The 15,999-nt window shown below is 40.7% G+C and overlaps 1 protein-coding gene across 1 annotated transcript in view; it reads right to left on the bottom strand.

Annotated features, from left to right (window-relative positions):
- The window catches only part of LOC134354750 (cytochrome P450 7A1-like), a 44,290-nt gene extending 29,206 nt beyond the window's left edge, over window positions 1–15,084 (bottom strand). Inside the window, exons 1-2 of the mRNA XM_063063960.1 lie at window positions 14,746–15,084; window positions 7,149–7,389 (exon numbers count right to left, since the gene is read on the bottom strand). Of these exons, the coding sequence (XP_062920030.1) occupies window positions 7,149–7,389; window positions 14,746–14,822 (318 nt within the window). The 5' untranslated portion in view covers window positions 14,823–15,084. The remainder of the gene's footprint in view (window positions 1–7,148; window positions 7,390–14,745) is intronic.
- Window positions 15,085–15,999: the final 915 nt, after the last annotated feature.

Here is a 15,999-nt window from a genome sequence, read left to right as displayed (position 1 = left end):
GTTGTGGATATACAAGGACATTGGCAAGCTTCTGATTCAGTGCAATGTAATGTATTCTGCTGACATTGCTCACAGTGCATTCTTTGGGTCTGGACAAACCTTTCCACCAAGCCATTTGTAGCTGTGTGGTATGGTATAATATGTCTTACACCATTCATTTTCAGGAATGACTGAAACTGTTCCACAACAAACTGTGGCCCATTTTCACTGACTAAGTGTTCTGGAACATCAGCCCTTTAGAAGAGGCTTCTCCACACATCGACGGTGTGGAAGGCTATAGTGGAGAGTATTGGGAACTCTTTCTGACCCACTTTATAGTTGCATCCACCACTACCAGGAAACTTGTGCCCGTGGCTAGAGTACTCTCTCTGACAGTCTGAGGTACCCACCTGCTTTAAGCAGGCTTCACTTATATTGGTGCCTAAGAAGAACGTGGTGACCTGCCTCTATGACTATCCTCCAGTAGCACTTACATCCACAGTGATGGAATGTTTTGAGAGGTTTGTGAAACATATCAACTCCTGCCTATGGAGTGACTTGGATCCACTCCAATTGGTGTCATTTCTTTGGCTCTTCACTCAACCCTGAACATCTGGACAGCAAAGCTGCATACGTCAGGGTGCTCCTTCTTGACTACAGCTCATCCCCTCAAAACTAATCAATAAGCTTCAAGACCTTGGCCTCAATACATATTAGTGCAATTAGATTCTCGATTTCCTCACTTGCAGACCCCAGTCAGTTTGGACCGGCAACAACATCTCCTCCACAATCAGCAGAGATGCTCCAAAAGGCCATGTAACTCACCTCCTGCTCTACTCACTTTACTTGTGAGTGTGTGTCTAAGCACAACTCCAATACTATGTTTAAGTTTGCTGATGACACCACTATTGTTGGCCAAATAAAAGGTAGTGGCGAATGTACAGTCACATAGGAGGGAGATTGAATATCTGGCTGACTGGTGTCACAACTCATTTTGTGGAATGACTGAACTAGCTGAGACAATGTCCAATTCCATTTTAATTAATTTGTCGTTCATTTCTGGTGTAAGCCATATTGCTCGTCTCATGTTAGTTTTTAAAACTGTAAATCTCAAGGCTACTCGGTCCTGTGTCACTCCGTCATTATCAGAATTTTCAACAGCATGCAGATTAGGGCTCTTTTTGAAAGATCAACTTGACTTTTTAGCTTTTTGTCTTCCCTAAGCAGTCCATTTATTTTTGCCTGCCCAACATTTACTTTGTATTAGTCCTACTTTGTTGAATTTTCTGCTAGTTTTGAAACCTGAATTAGTCTGGTACATGTGAGCCCCTGCCACAACAATAACACATTTTGTTCAGTCAAGCAGGTCTCAGTTTAGATGCTGCAATTTTGTTCACACTCACTTTCATTCCTTAATTGCGTCTGTCTACTATTTCCATTGATACAGTAATTTCAACTGCTCTTTTAAATGTGAGTTGTGCTTCAATTAAGAGTTGTTTTTGAATGCTTTCTTGTTAGATTCCATGAACTAAATGATCTCTCAGTGCATCATTAAGCCCATCAGTGCTCAGACAATTTTGTCAATTTAGCCACATAATTGAATAAGCTGCCTTTTGATTCCACTTATGAAACCCAAACTGTTAAGAAACATTGTAGGTTTATTCTAGGTGTTCCTGCATTACTTTCACAATATCAGCAAAGTCGTAGACATTTCTTTTGCAATCACAAGACATTGATTGCCACAGGTCTGCTTCCCTTGTTTGGTGGGCGTCAGACAATGAGAAAGCAGTGCTGCTGCATTTGTAACTAGAACTAGGCTTCAGTCCTTGGGCTTGCATTGTGGAGTGGTGTCTAGGCAAGGCTGGGAGGTGGCCTCTCCCAACTAGTGCTGCCCTCCAGTGGCAGATTGGTGATTACAGGCTGGACTGCTGGGAGCCATTAATTTGCAGGACTTGGAAATTGGTCTAAAATTTGTTTTCTTACCGAACTGTGTTTTCTCCCCCCTTTCTCGTTATTTTGAATGCGCGGGACAACTGAACAGAAGAAGCCAAATCTGTAGTTCTCTGAAGACTCCTTCGATATGGTCTTCTTAAAACTAAGACTATTCACATCAATCTCTGCCAGCTGTCTTCTCCTTCGAGGTTCTAGATGTAAACAGCATCAATAGCTTGTCCTGCTCCAACAACGCAAATCCCATCACCAAGAAAGTGCATCAGAATCTCTGCTTCCCCAGAAGACTAAGGAAATTTGGCTTGTCCCTGTTACCACTGAACACATTCGATCCTATGCATCATGACTTAGCATGGCAACTGCTCAAAGTAGTGAAGTAGCTCAGCATATCATGGAAATCCGCTTTTTTTCCCCCCATGGATTCTCGCTACACTTCTCATTGCCTTGGAAAAGCAGCCAAGATACTCCACCCATCCTGGACATCCACTCTTCTCCCTCCTCTCATTGAGCACAAGACACAAAAGCTCAAAAGCACATACATCCAGGCTCAAGGAAAGCTTCTATCCCACTGTTCTCAGACTATTGCATTATAAGGTGGACTCTTGATCTCACTATTTACCTCATCATGTTATCTGGTTACATATGGCATTTTCTCTATAACTGCAACACTATATATTCTGCATTTGTATATTGCTTTCCCTTTGTACTGATGCAGTGATCTGTATAGATGACATGCAAACAAAGTTTTTTTACTGCACCCTGTCATAATAATATTAAACTCACTAATAATATCTATGGGCAGTTGTTCTGTGCATCACTATTAATGAGATGCAGTATCGTTTTACTTATTCATTGAATGAGATACACTGTAGAACAAGCCCTTCTCAGAATCAGAACCAGGTTTATTATCACCAGCATGTGTCATGAAATTTGTTAACTGAGCAGCAGCAGTTCAGTGCAATACATAATACAATACACAATACAGAAAAAAATAATAATAATAAATCAATTTCCATATACTGTACCTATATCGAATAGATTAAAAATTATGCAAAAACAGAAATACTAAAAGATTACTCCCTACTCTGTACATAGTTTTCTTCTTTCGATTGTTCTTTCTTTCCTCTCCTTTCTACAAGTGTATACCTCAGATAAATATTATGCAGAGATTTGTGACAAATATGATTATATGATATATATGTACAGTATCTGAAATACATCTTATGGAAATGTTTGTTATGAAGATGAAATTCAATAACAAATAAATTACAAAAAAAAAGTAAGGTGGTGTTCAGAATTCAATGTCTATTTAAGAATCGGATGGCATAGGGGAGAAGCTGTTCCTGAATCGCTGAGTGTGTGCCTTCAGGCTCCTGTACCTCCTACCTGATGGTAACAGTGAGGAAAGGGCATGCCCTGGGTGCTGGAGGTCCTTAATAATGGACGCTGCCTTTCTGAGACACCGCTCCTTGAAGATGTCCTGGGTACTTTGTAGGCTAGTACCCAAGATGGAGCCAACTAAGTTTATAACCCTCCGCAGCTTCTTCTGGTCCTGTGCAATAGTCCCTCCCCCCGCCCCACCCCTTACCAGACAGTGATGCAGCCTGTCAGAATGTTCTCCATGGTACATCTATAGAAGTTTTTGAGTGTATTCGTTGACATCCCAAATCTCCTCAAACTCCTAATGAAGTATAGTCACTGTCTTGCCTTCTTTATAACTGCATCAATATGTTGGGACCAGGTTAGGTCCTCAGAGATCTTGATACCCAGGAACTTGAAGCTGCTCACTCTCTCCACTTCTGATCCCTCTATGAGGATTGCTATATGTTCCCTCGTCTTAGCCTTCCTGAAGTCCACAATCAGCTCTTTCGTCTTACTGACGTTGAGTGCCAGGTTGTTGTTGCAACACCACCTGGCGTATCTCACTGCTGTATGTCCTCTCATCACCATCTGAGATTCTACCAACAATGGTTGTATCATCAGTAAATTTATAGATGGTATTTGATTTCTGCCTAGCCACACACTCACGGGTATACAGAGAGGTGCACCAGTGTTGATAGTCGGCGAGGAGATGTTATCACCAATCTGCACAGGTTGTGGCCTTCCAAGTTAGGAAGTCGAGAATCCAATTGAAGAAGGTAGCTACAGAGGCCCAGGTTCTGCAACTTCTCAATCAGGATTGTGGGAATGAAGGTATTAAATGCCAAGCCATAGTTGATGAAGAGCATCCTGATGTAAGTGTTTGAGATTGAGATTGCATCTGCCGTTGACCTATTGTGGCAACAGGCAAATTGCCATGGGTCCAGGTCCTTGCTGAGGCAGGAGTTCAGTCTAGTCATGACCAACCTCCCGAAGCATTTCATTACTGTAGATGTGAGTGCTACTGGGTGATAGTCATTAAGGCAGCTCTTTGAGCTGTGCCACCAAGTAACCCCCAATAGGAATAGGAAATTCAGATAAAGGGCTTTTTACATGAATCATTAAAATGTTTCTAAGAGTTATCTGATTTGTTGATAGCTTCCTGTATTTTATTCCTATTTCAGATTGGTAGCATCTACAGTGTTTTTGAATTTCTAAAGTACTTCCATTACAAACATCCTAATCACTTGTTTTGAATTAGAGTTACCTCAGGACTGGTCAATAGTCAACCTTTTCTAATAAACGCACTCACGCATTTACTTACGTACCTCTTCAAAAAGTGAGAAAATATTCCTACTACTTATTTCACAACATCAAAAATTATTAATAGAAACAATTAATCTTTAAATTAGTTATGGTCATAAATATTTGGCAGTGGTCCTCAACAATAGCCAATTTATATTGAACTCTTCCTACAAACACTTTTGCAAAGATGTGAAAATCACCTAGCAACCAGTTCATTGATGCTTCAGAGTTTCCATTTCTTCAAATGGGATGGATTAAATACTTTTGGAAATCAATGTGGCTAGTGTGTGTGCGCTTTTATGTGAAAAGCAGCTTATCATGTGCTAATGGGGATTCTCATTGTTACTTATACAGTGTCTATGCTAGAACGTCTAGAAGCAAATAAAGAATTCAAAGGGATTTGGGAGAATGCAGTTCAAAGGTGCCAGACAATTCTGATGCAAGCTAAACAAGGAACTTACTGTACTAGGTAATGCCATTATTTTTTGCCCAGTTCTCTATTGGAGTTCACGTTTAACAAAAACTTGTTACAGGTAAAATTAACTTTTTTAGTATCTTCCAGTATTAAGTTTTGTAGAAATAATTCATTAAGTTTCATATATTTTATGCCATCTTTTAGAATTATTGAAAAGAATGATACTGAAACTAATGCTTTTTTTAAACCATTAAGTGTTTAGATGCCTTTAAAGTGTACAAGGTGAACTAATATCCATGGAAACAACAAAACTGCAGGATATGGCAAAGAAAAGTATCAACCTTCAAATTCCTTGGTGTCCACATTTCCGAGTATCTCACGTGGTCCCTGAACTCCTCCATCCTGATCAAAAAGGCACAACAGCACCTTTATTTCCTGCAGAGCATCAAGAAAGCTCACCTCTGTCCCGGGATACTGACGGACTTTTACCGCTGTACCATTGGGAGTATACTCACCAACTGCATCTCAGTGTGGTATGGCAATTGTCCCGTATTGGACCGCAAAGCACCCCAGCGTGTGGTGAAAATTGCCCAGCAGATTATTGGCACCCAATTGCCCACCATTGGGAACACCTACCATAAACGCTGCCGGGGCAGAGTGAAAAGCATTATCAAGGATGCATCTCACCCTAACCATGGACTTTTTAACTCTCCTCCCATCCGGTAGGCGCTACAGGAGCCTCTGCTCCTGCACCAGCAGGCACAGGAGGAGCTTCTTCCCTTAGGCTGTGACCCTGCTGAACCTCACATCACAGCGCTAAGCAGTATTGCACCCATATTGTACTGTCTCAGTACTTTTATACTTGTGTGCTGTAGCGTTTATTTTTTATTCGTAGTTATTTTGTAAATAACACTGTTCTTTGCATTTCTGGTTAGATGCTAACTGTATTTCATTGGCCTTGTATCTGTACTTGGCACAATGACAATAAGGTTGAATCTAATCTAATCTAAACAGTGAGGTCATAGACACAAAACCCAGAACAGCTGAAGCAGGTCAATATCCTCAGCTTCAGTTCATCATACAGCGGGGCAAGTCACGAAGCTTGGAAGAACTGGCGCAGGACACAACCTCAGTACCGCAGAGAGCAGAGTAGACCTCAGGGAGCAGTGAATAGAGCCAGCCCGACCCTTGCCTCTGGTCCCAACACCCTGCTTTCTCAGTCTATCTGGCTCAGCATTTAAATTATCCAAACACCAGGTTGGACCCAGGCCCCACCGCAGCAATGCGCTCTGGGCCCAGACCCTGCGGCCATGTTTCGGCCCGTGCCCGATCTTTCCAAATTGGCCAGCACTTAGATCAGCCCAACCTCACCCTTGGAGCCTGTCCAACTAAACCAAGACTCCTCCACTCCAGCTTTTCTCGGTAGCACTCGAACATGCCTCGACCTCGCTCCAACCTTGCTTCGCACCTACACACCTCAACGCTCTAGTCAGCCTCACCTTTGCTCACCTCTTCATTGCTTGCAGTGATAGGTTACCACGATTTTCCACAGAAAAAGTGTTATTAATTATTTAGTTGTATGCCTTGCTTCATGAAGCGCCAGTAAGCTGTGGCCCATCTTCAGCACAATCTTAAACCAGAAATTTTAATTCCTAGTTATCTTTTTTAAACTATTGTTTAAATAATGTGAAATGCTAAAGTGTATTACTTCTAACTTTACACCAAAATAATGCCTATAACCAATAATGCAAGAGTCAAATATTACAATTGCTTCATTGTTGACCAGACCCTTTGAGCTAAAGGGAAAACCATTTTGTTTTAAAAATGCTGTTAAACATTGTGTGCTATTACTAATTCTGACTAATCTGTTTTAAGATTTTTACAATTCGATTAATAGAATTTTAAGTCCAATACAATAACACATTTTAAAAATGAATAAACTTTTAAAATAAGTATGCATTTAATTAATTACAAATTACAACTGTTTTAACTACTATAATCGCACCCAATTTGCTGTTAATTGCTTCTTCATCAACGTGATACTAGAGCTAAAATAGATAAAACAAATTAAATTCCTAGCAAGCTAATCATTTTACCTTGCATTACATAAAACACCTTGGAATATGTATGAACACCTTACCCTTCTTGAAACTTTTATTCCAAAGTTCTGAAAGTCAAGATATTTTCCATGCCGAATGACAGAACTGTATGAGAAGGGGTCAGTGATAAACGTGATGAAGTTCCCAGCTATCTTACAAGTAAAAGTATCTCCATACTTCTTCTGGTAAGTTTGTAGAAACTTGAGAGGATTTGCACTAAATGCTAAAGCACAACCCAAGTATGGAATCCATCCATTTTCAACTGGAGGCTCGCCTTCTCTTCTGTGAAAAGTAGAACAGTAAAATAACCAAACAAATCAGTAATCCCTGCACATCTTCCAACTGCAACCGACAACGTGCAGAAGCTCTGAGGAATTCACCTATATAATTATCAAATTAAGAAGCTGACAAAAGATTATTAAATCTATAAAAAAAGACAATTTTAATTACCAATTAAAAGTAACTGTTAATACCAGTCATTGGATAATATATATTAATGGAAATAGCTGAAGGCTATTACACATGAAGTAAAAACCAAATTCTATCCAATCCAGAAAATGGATCTTTTCCCTATCAGTATCTTCAAAAATTTTCAGTGTGAACTTAGCATTTGCTGGCTGAAATTCGGCTAAAGCTAAATAAAACAGTTAATTTTAAAAGTTCACTAAGGTCACGGTTATCCAAATTATATCAAGAGAATACTATTTTGTGATTTAGCAGGAACGCTTATCACAGAGCTTTGTGTGCCATGATTGCCCATTTATCAAAGTGGCATGCTGGTGTAGTGGTTAGCACAATGCTTTACAGTACAGGCAACCCAGGTTTATTTCCCACCACTGCCTGTAAGGAGTTGTAAGGAGTTATGTTCTCCCTGTGACCGCGTGGGTTTCCCCTGGGTGCTGCAGTTTCTTCCCACCGTCCGATGATGTACTGGTTGGTAGGTTAATTGGTCATTGTACATTGTCCCATGATTAGGCTAGGATTAAATTGGGGGAATTGCTGGGCAGTGTGGCTCGAAGGGCCTACTCAGTAAATAAATACTTAATGTACTTTGAAAAAAAAATCAAAAAACACTGGAAATATTTTGCGTGCCAGGCCACACTGCTGAACGTGAAACAGAGTCAGGTCTATAACCTTTTGTCATTACTGGGAGACCCAAATGCAGAGAAGTGGGAGAAACTGGGGAAATCAAGGAGAATACTTGTGATATGGTGAATATCAAGAGAGATGGATGGAGAGAGAATGCTGAAGTCTTGTTAGTAACAAGGAGCCTGGCTGGAGGAAGAGTGAACTGATGGGGAAAGAGTGGGGGGTGGGGGGGAGAGAGCGAGGGAGGGATGGAGTGACAGCTGATACAGAACATGGATGTTGCTGGAAATCTGAAATAAAGAGAATTCTGGGAAAACTCAGTAAATGAAAATCAGAAAACAGAACTGAAAATGCTGGAAATTTTAAATAAAAAACTTTCAAGAGCGAGGCATGGAACCAGGTTGGCAACCTATCACCAGTGAATCAAAACGCTAGGTTATCCCTTCCTCGTAGGTGCAACTTGATTCCCAGCATTCCCTGTTCTTGCACCAGAACTGATCAGTTCTGACACAAACTCGAAAGGTTTGATATATGAAATTGCTGAACTGAATGTTGAAATCCAGGATTTTAGCAATATTAGTCAGGAGGCAAGATGTTTCTCAAGCTTACATTGGGCTTCGCTAAAATAGTGACAGCTTTCCTCACTTCTTTCCACCCCTCCTTTTTCTCTGCAACGTCAGTCATATAGAAAATTGTTTTATAACTTTTCTCAGGAGAAGTGAAAGATCATTGACTTCAGAATTGGCTGTTTTACTTTCTTCAGTGTTTCTTTTTTTTAATATAATTTTTATTAAATTTTCAAAAAGAATACATGAAAAGATAAAATGTACCCCCCCTCCCCTTAACCCTCCCCCCTGCCATATATAGCCCTACCTAAAAGAAAGAAAGAAAAAAAAAAGAGCCGCCTGGGTATTGGAAGGTTTCCACATGCTCCATGGGATTCAAAATAAATTTGGTATAATTATTCGTTACTTTCCCCAAGTAACCAAATTCTTTGTTGGAGCACTTAAATATGACATCCTATCTTTTGTAAATAAGGGCGCCAAATATTCAAGAATGTTACATAATTATCTCTTAAATTATAAGTAATTTTTTCAAGGGAATAGAACTAGCCATTTCATTATTCCAACGATCCATACTTAAATACAAATCAGATTTCCAAGTAACTGCTATAATCTTCTTAGCTACTGCCAATGCAATTTTTATAAATTCTTTCTGATATTTATTCAATTTAAGTTTCGGTTTTATCCCTTCAATATCACCTAATAGAAATAATACAGGGTTATGTGGAAGTTGAATTCCAGTAATTTGTTCCAATAAGATTCTTAAATTTATCCAAAAAGGTTGAATTTTAAAACAAGACCAAGTAGAATGTAAAAAAGTACCAATTTCTTGATTACACCGAAAACATTTATCAGATAGATTTGAGTTTAATCTATTTATTTTTTGTGGTGTAATATATAATTGGTGTAAAACATTATATTGTACTAATCTAAGTCGAACATTTATTGTATTTGTCATACTGTCCAGACAAAGTCTTGACCAATTTATCTCATCAATATTAATATTCAGATCTGTTTCCCATTTTTGCTTTGACTTATGGGTTCCTTGTTTAATTGTCTGTTCTTGAATCAAATTATACATACAAGAAACAAATTTTTTAATTTTTCCTTTTTGAATTAAAATTTCAATTTCATTAGCTTTTGGCAAAAACATTGTTTGACCCAGCTTACCTATCAAGTAAGCCCTTAACTGAAAATAACAAAAGAAAGTATTATTAGATATTTTATATTTATCCTTTAATTGTTCAAATGACATCAATATACCTCGCTCAAAACAATCTCCTATAAATTTAATCCCTTTTTGGTACCAATTATATAAAAGTCTTCAGTGTTTCTTGACTATTAGAATGTTTCAAGCATTTTCTGGTTATCAACTCACATGTGGAATTAAACAGGAATCTGCCCAACTCCTCCAACAGAATTTTGATAACATTAATTCAGCGTTTAAATGCTGAACTTGAGAAAAAAGCAGTCATGTAAACATTTGTAGCATTATTGACTACATGGGTTCTTGACCCCAAGGTTAGCAATCCAATCATAGAGTCAAGGACAGATGTGGAGTCATCAAGGCCAGATGTGTGAGAGTACCTGCCTTCTCCACCCATTCCACAAATCTTTTCCAGATTCCAACTACTCTCTGGGTCGGGTCAAAAAGGTCTTCCTCAGATCTCCTTGAAACCTCTCACCCCTTCCTCTGAACTTCTGTTCTCTAGTTTCAGATAGCTCTGTTATATATATTGTCAGTAACTAACTACCCTGACAGTGTTAGGTGCTTGCTCTATATTTCACATGCATACAATACTTTACAAATTTTGAAGTATCCACTATCTGCTAATTCTCAACCCAACGTAATTAGCTTTGCAACATTATCAAGATAGTATTTGTTGAATAATGTATTATTCTGCATCAATATGTAGAATATACAGTACATTTTGCATTATAGTGGCAGATACATGAATTTTAAAAGACCAGGGGTTGCTTGAGATGCATTATAGAAAATCTTAAAAAATGAAAATGGCTGAAACTTATAGGAATGCACTGTGGTGATCAACTCTTGGGGTGTAGCCAATTTTGCTGCCAAGGTTAATCTGCAAAACAATGATTTATTTTCAATAACCACAAAAGTTTGCAGCAGCTCATTTTGTATTAGATGCAATTTGCACTCAAAGCTCCTTAACTTTCAATAACCTTCTTTCAGTGGTAAGATCAAAAGTAGGGATGATTGCAGATGATTGAACAATGTTGAATCTCAGTAGCATCTAAATGCAATGTCAATGTCTTAACTCCCACATCTTGTTGAGCATGCTGATGGAGAATTAATAAGCTAATATGAAGAGCAGGATCCATTCACACTAAAAAAGGCTCATTTTGTTAGAAGTGACTTGTAGTGGAAGTTTAGATGGAGATCTGGATTTCCTCTTGAAATCCCATAATCAGAGAACCTGTGACCAATTCAGTTCACAACAGCTGAGACCAAGGAACATCTGACAATAATACAACAAAGGTTATGGGACCAAACAACATTCCAGCTCTAGTCCTGAAGACCCATGCTATTGTGCTGGTACTATACGTGCTAGAGGTACTAGATATTCTTCTAGCCAAGCAGTTCTAGTACATTTGCAATGACTGGCACCTTCCCAACAGGGTGCAAAATTGCCACACTCAAAATGCAGAATTTACTTTTACTTTTCACCAGATCAGTTCTATTTTGAATCCTTAGCATAGTGAAGAAAGAATACAAAGCTTTCTGAACAGCACTAATTTATCAATGCTTGGTTACGTTTTCACCAGGACCACTTGGCTCCTGACCTAAACATGGACCAAGGAATTGAATTCTAGGCTTAAGATTAAAGCAAATAACTGAATTCTACAAATGGGACCAGAGTGATGCCCCTTGTCAACAAGGGGGCAATTCGGCTAAATGTGATACCACAGTAAAAACAAATGGACATCACTGGGGAAAAAAAACTACATTGGTCAGTTATATTTCTCATAAAGGAAGACAGTGTGGTTGGTGTAAGTTAATTATCTCAGCCCCAGAACATCAATGCAGGAATTCCTTGGGGCTCAATCATCTTCAGCTGTTTCATCAATGACAATCAGCAGGCAGTTTGTTGCTGAATTGCACATTGTCTAATCCCGTTCACAACTCTCGCCATAGGAAGCAATTCTCAGCACACCTGCATGTTAGACAACACTTAGGCACTGGCTGATAAGCCACATAAATGTCAGGCATCAGCCATCTCCGTTAATTGAGAATCTAGCCACTTACCCATTGACATTTAATAGCATTGGCCTGACCATGAACTCTGCATCTGGTTGGCTGCAGTGCCACTGCAACAGCTCTCCAGAAACATCACCCTATCTGGGGGTAGTAGCCTGTCTGACTGGCACTCCAGCAACCACTCCACATAAACACAAAATACTCTGCAGACGCCGGGGTCAAAGCAACACTCACAACACGCTGGAGGAACTCAGCAGGACTGGCAGCAGCCGTGGAAATGATCAGTCAACGTTCCAGGCCAGAACCCTCCGTCAGGACTGAAGAGGGAGGGGGCAGAGGCCCTATAAAGAAGGTGGGGGAAGGGTGGGAAGGAGAAGGCTGGTAGGTTCCAGGTGAAAAACCAGTAAGGGGAAAGATAAAGGGGTGGGGGAGACGAAGCAGGGAAGGGTAAGCAGGAAAGGTGAAGAAGGAATAGGGGAAAACACAATGGGTGGTAGAAGGAGGCGGAACCATGAGGGAGGTGATAGGCAGCTGGGGGAGGGACAGAGTGAAACTGGGATGGGGGAAGGGAGGGGGAGGGAATTACCGGAAGTTGGAGAATTCTATGTTCATACCAAGGGGTTGGAGACTACCCAGACGGTATATGAGGTGTACAAAGAAGGTTCACCAGATTTGATTCCTGGGATGGCAGGACTTTCATATGAAGAAAGACTGGATGAACTGGGCTTGTACTTGTTGGAATTTAGAAGATTGAGGGGGGATCTGATTGAAGCGTATAAAATCCTAAAGGGATTGGACAGGCTAGATGCAGGAAGATTGTTCCCAATGTTGGGGAAGTCCAGAACGAGGGGCCACAGTTTGAGGACAGAGGGGAAGCCTTTTAGGACCGAGATTAGGAAAAACTTCTTCACACAGAGAGTGGTGAATCTGTGGAATTCTCTGCCACAGGAAACAGTTGAGGCCAGTTCATTGGCTATATTTAAGAGGGAGTTAGATATGGCCTTTGTGGCTATGGGGGTCAGGGGGTATGGAGGGAAGGCTGGGGTGGGGTTCTGAGTTGGATGATCAGCCATGATCATAATAAATGGCGGTGCAGGCTCGAAGGGCCAAATGGCCTACTCCTGCACCTATTTTCTATGTTTCTATGTTTCATTAGAGCATTGCGGTGGTTTCAGAAGGTGGCTCACCGCTAGCTTCTCAATGACAATTAGAGATGGGAAATTAATAGCCAGATCCAGAAAATATATATTTTTAAAAAAACCTTCGCTGATATTAGGTGAATTTCACAGAATCACTAACGTATTTAAAAGTTGGCAACTGCATCTTTAATCTTTAAATTGGAATCACCTTCGGAAGAAGACTCCTAAAAACTTGGGTGAGGGATTTCCCAGACCACTTAATACGGGAGGGATTGTGACTGTTGTCATTTAAGTACCACCATGGTCTTTTCTGTGTGTGTGTGTGTGTTTCCCAGTTCCACCTCCCCCAGCCTCTCCCTCTGCCTTCCTAACCCGCCAATAGCCTGAATGTGAGGTTTGGATCCCCAGTCCTTTCCCACACAATTCTGTACACTGGCACAAGCAGACCAGAGAATCGGCCAAAGAAAACTCTATCAGGAAAGGAAAAGGGGAGGTGCAACGAGACCTGGGTGTCATTATACACCAGTCATTGAAAGTGGGCATGCAGGTACAGCAGGCGGTGAAAAAGGCGAACGGTATGCTGGCATTTATAGTGAGAGGATTCGAGTACAGGAGCAGGGAGGTACTACTGCAGTTGTACAAGGCCTTGGTGAGACCACACCTAGAGTATTGTGTGCAGTTTTGGTCCCCTAATCTGAGGAAAGACATCTTTGCCATAGAGGGAGTACAAAGAAGGTTCACCAGATTGATTCCTGGGATGGCAGGTCTTTCATATGAAGAAAGACTGGATGAACTGGGCTTGTACTCGTTGGAATTTAGAAGATTGAGGGGGGATCTGATTGAAACGTATAAGATCCTAAAGGGATTGGACAGGCTAGATGCAGGAAGATTGTTCCCGATGTTGGGGAGGTCTAGAACGAGGGGTCACAGTTTGAGGATAGAGGGGAAGCCTTTTAGGACCGAGGTTAGGAAAAACTTCTTCACACAGAGAGTGGTGAATCTGTGGAATTCTCTGCCACAGCAAACTGTTGAGGCCAGTTCATTAGCTATGTTTAAAAGGAAGTTAGATATGGCCCTTGTGGCTACAGGGGTCAGGGGGTATGGAGGGAAGGCTGGGTTCTGAGTTGGATGATCAGCCATGATCATAATAAATGGCGGTGCAGGCTCGAAGGGCCGAATGGCCTACTCCTGCACCTATTTTCTATGTTTCTATGTTTCTATGAATCCATAATGGCTTTCAAAGGGAAGAGAGACAAAGAATTTTAAAAAGGGGGGAAATAGAGTAAATGTCAAAAGGATCAGGCAACGTGAACAACAGGAATTCTGCAGATGCTGGAAATTCAAGCAACACACATCAAAGTTGCTGGTGAACGCAGCAGGCCAGGCAGCATCTATAGGAAGAGGCGCAGTCGACGTCAGGACGAAGGGTCTCGGCCTGAAACGTCGACTGCGCCTCTTCCTATAGATGCTGCCTAGCCTGCTGCGTTCACCAGCAACTTTGATGTGTGAGGCAACGTGAACAGATCTTTTAGAAATCAGAATTCTGCGATCTCATTTTAATGCAACCTGACTACTATAAAGTTCGCCTCAAGGTTCTAGAAACGATTAACATATCTGTACTTGCCTTCTCCTTAACAGCAGGAACCACACGAGTGAAAGAGCAGCCAAGATGCTGGCAATCAAGACACCGACGTCTGCCATTGTCGGCTAACTTGTCAAGAACCACGGGTGGTGGCGGCTGCAGATAGCGTTGTTCTTCCCTCCTGATTTTTAGAGTCCCCCAGACTTTGTTGCCTCACTGTATTTGTTACAAAACAAACAAAAGCAGCGCTAGCGACCGAAGTCCTTTTGGGGGTAGATTACAAATTAAAAGCCCAAGCCGAAAATAAAACATCGCATTGCAAGTTACGCAGGGGGACAGACAAGCAACTACCTCTGCAGGGTTGTACAGTTGAATGAGCTGAGATACTGTATTTAAAATGAATAGGGCGGGGAAAGGAGGGTACAGATTCAATAGGCGCTCCGTCAATGCGTCACACACTTTGGGTGAATCTTCCGGACTTCTAACAAAAAATAAATCTGCATTTATGTCGCAAACACGATAAAATCGGTAGATGCTGGAAATTCAAAACAACACATACAAAATGCTGGAGGAACTCGGCAGGCTGCGTTTATGTGCAGCCTTTGATGGATTTTATATTAAATATTATCGAAATTTTTACTTCCCATAGATAATTATTTTAATGTGGAATTAAGATCATCTGCTTTTTAAATGTAGTTGGTCCGAATTACATGAGCACAAAATAATCAAGAGTGATTCGCGTCTTTTCGGGTAGGCATACGAATTTCAATCTATGTCCTGAATAATTACAGGGGGTATTTTACAAGTATTAGTTACCCTCTACAGGGAAGAACTTCCGCAAGATAGTCCTAATTCATCAATTCTTTACTGGTGTAAGCAATTCGTTGTCGTCAGACTTATGTACTACAACTTAAAGTAATTCAGTTCAATTTACAACATGATTGCGCAGCAAACCCTTTCAGATTTTCTCCCGGTATTCAATACACTTGGTTGTGCCCAAGATCAAAGAGAGAGAGAGAGAGAAATGCCGGTAGTTATCCAAACAACAGGAATTCTGCAGATGCTGGAAATTCAGCTGCGTTCACCAGCAACTTTGATATAGTTGTCCAACATCCTTTGAGAAAATGGACATCATGTTTGCAGTCAAGGTTATACGGACAGAGGGTAGTTTAACCATGACAACTCGCCCTTTTTACTGCTGGAGTTTACAATTTCTGTAGTGCGAACACAATCAGTTCGATTTTCCACATACCGCCAAGCAGAGTTACACAGATTGAGCGTATGAGCATCCACTGG

The sequence above is a fragment of the Mobula hypostoma genome, chromosome 1 (assembly GCF_963921235.1).
Source record: "Mobula hypostoma chromosome 1, sMobHyp1.1, whole genome shotgun sequence".
Lineage (NCBI taxonomy): Eukaryota > Metazoa > Chordata > Chondrichthyes > Myliobatiformes > Myliobatidae > Mobula > Mobula hypostoma.
The sequence above is the reverse complement of the archived record's forward strand: the minus strand, read 5'-3'. Positions and strand labels throughout refer to the sequence as shown.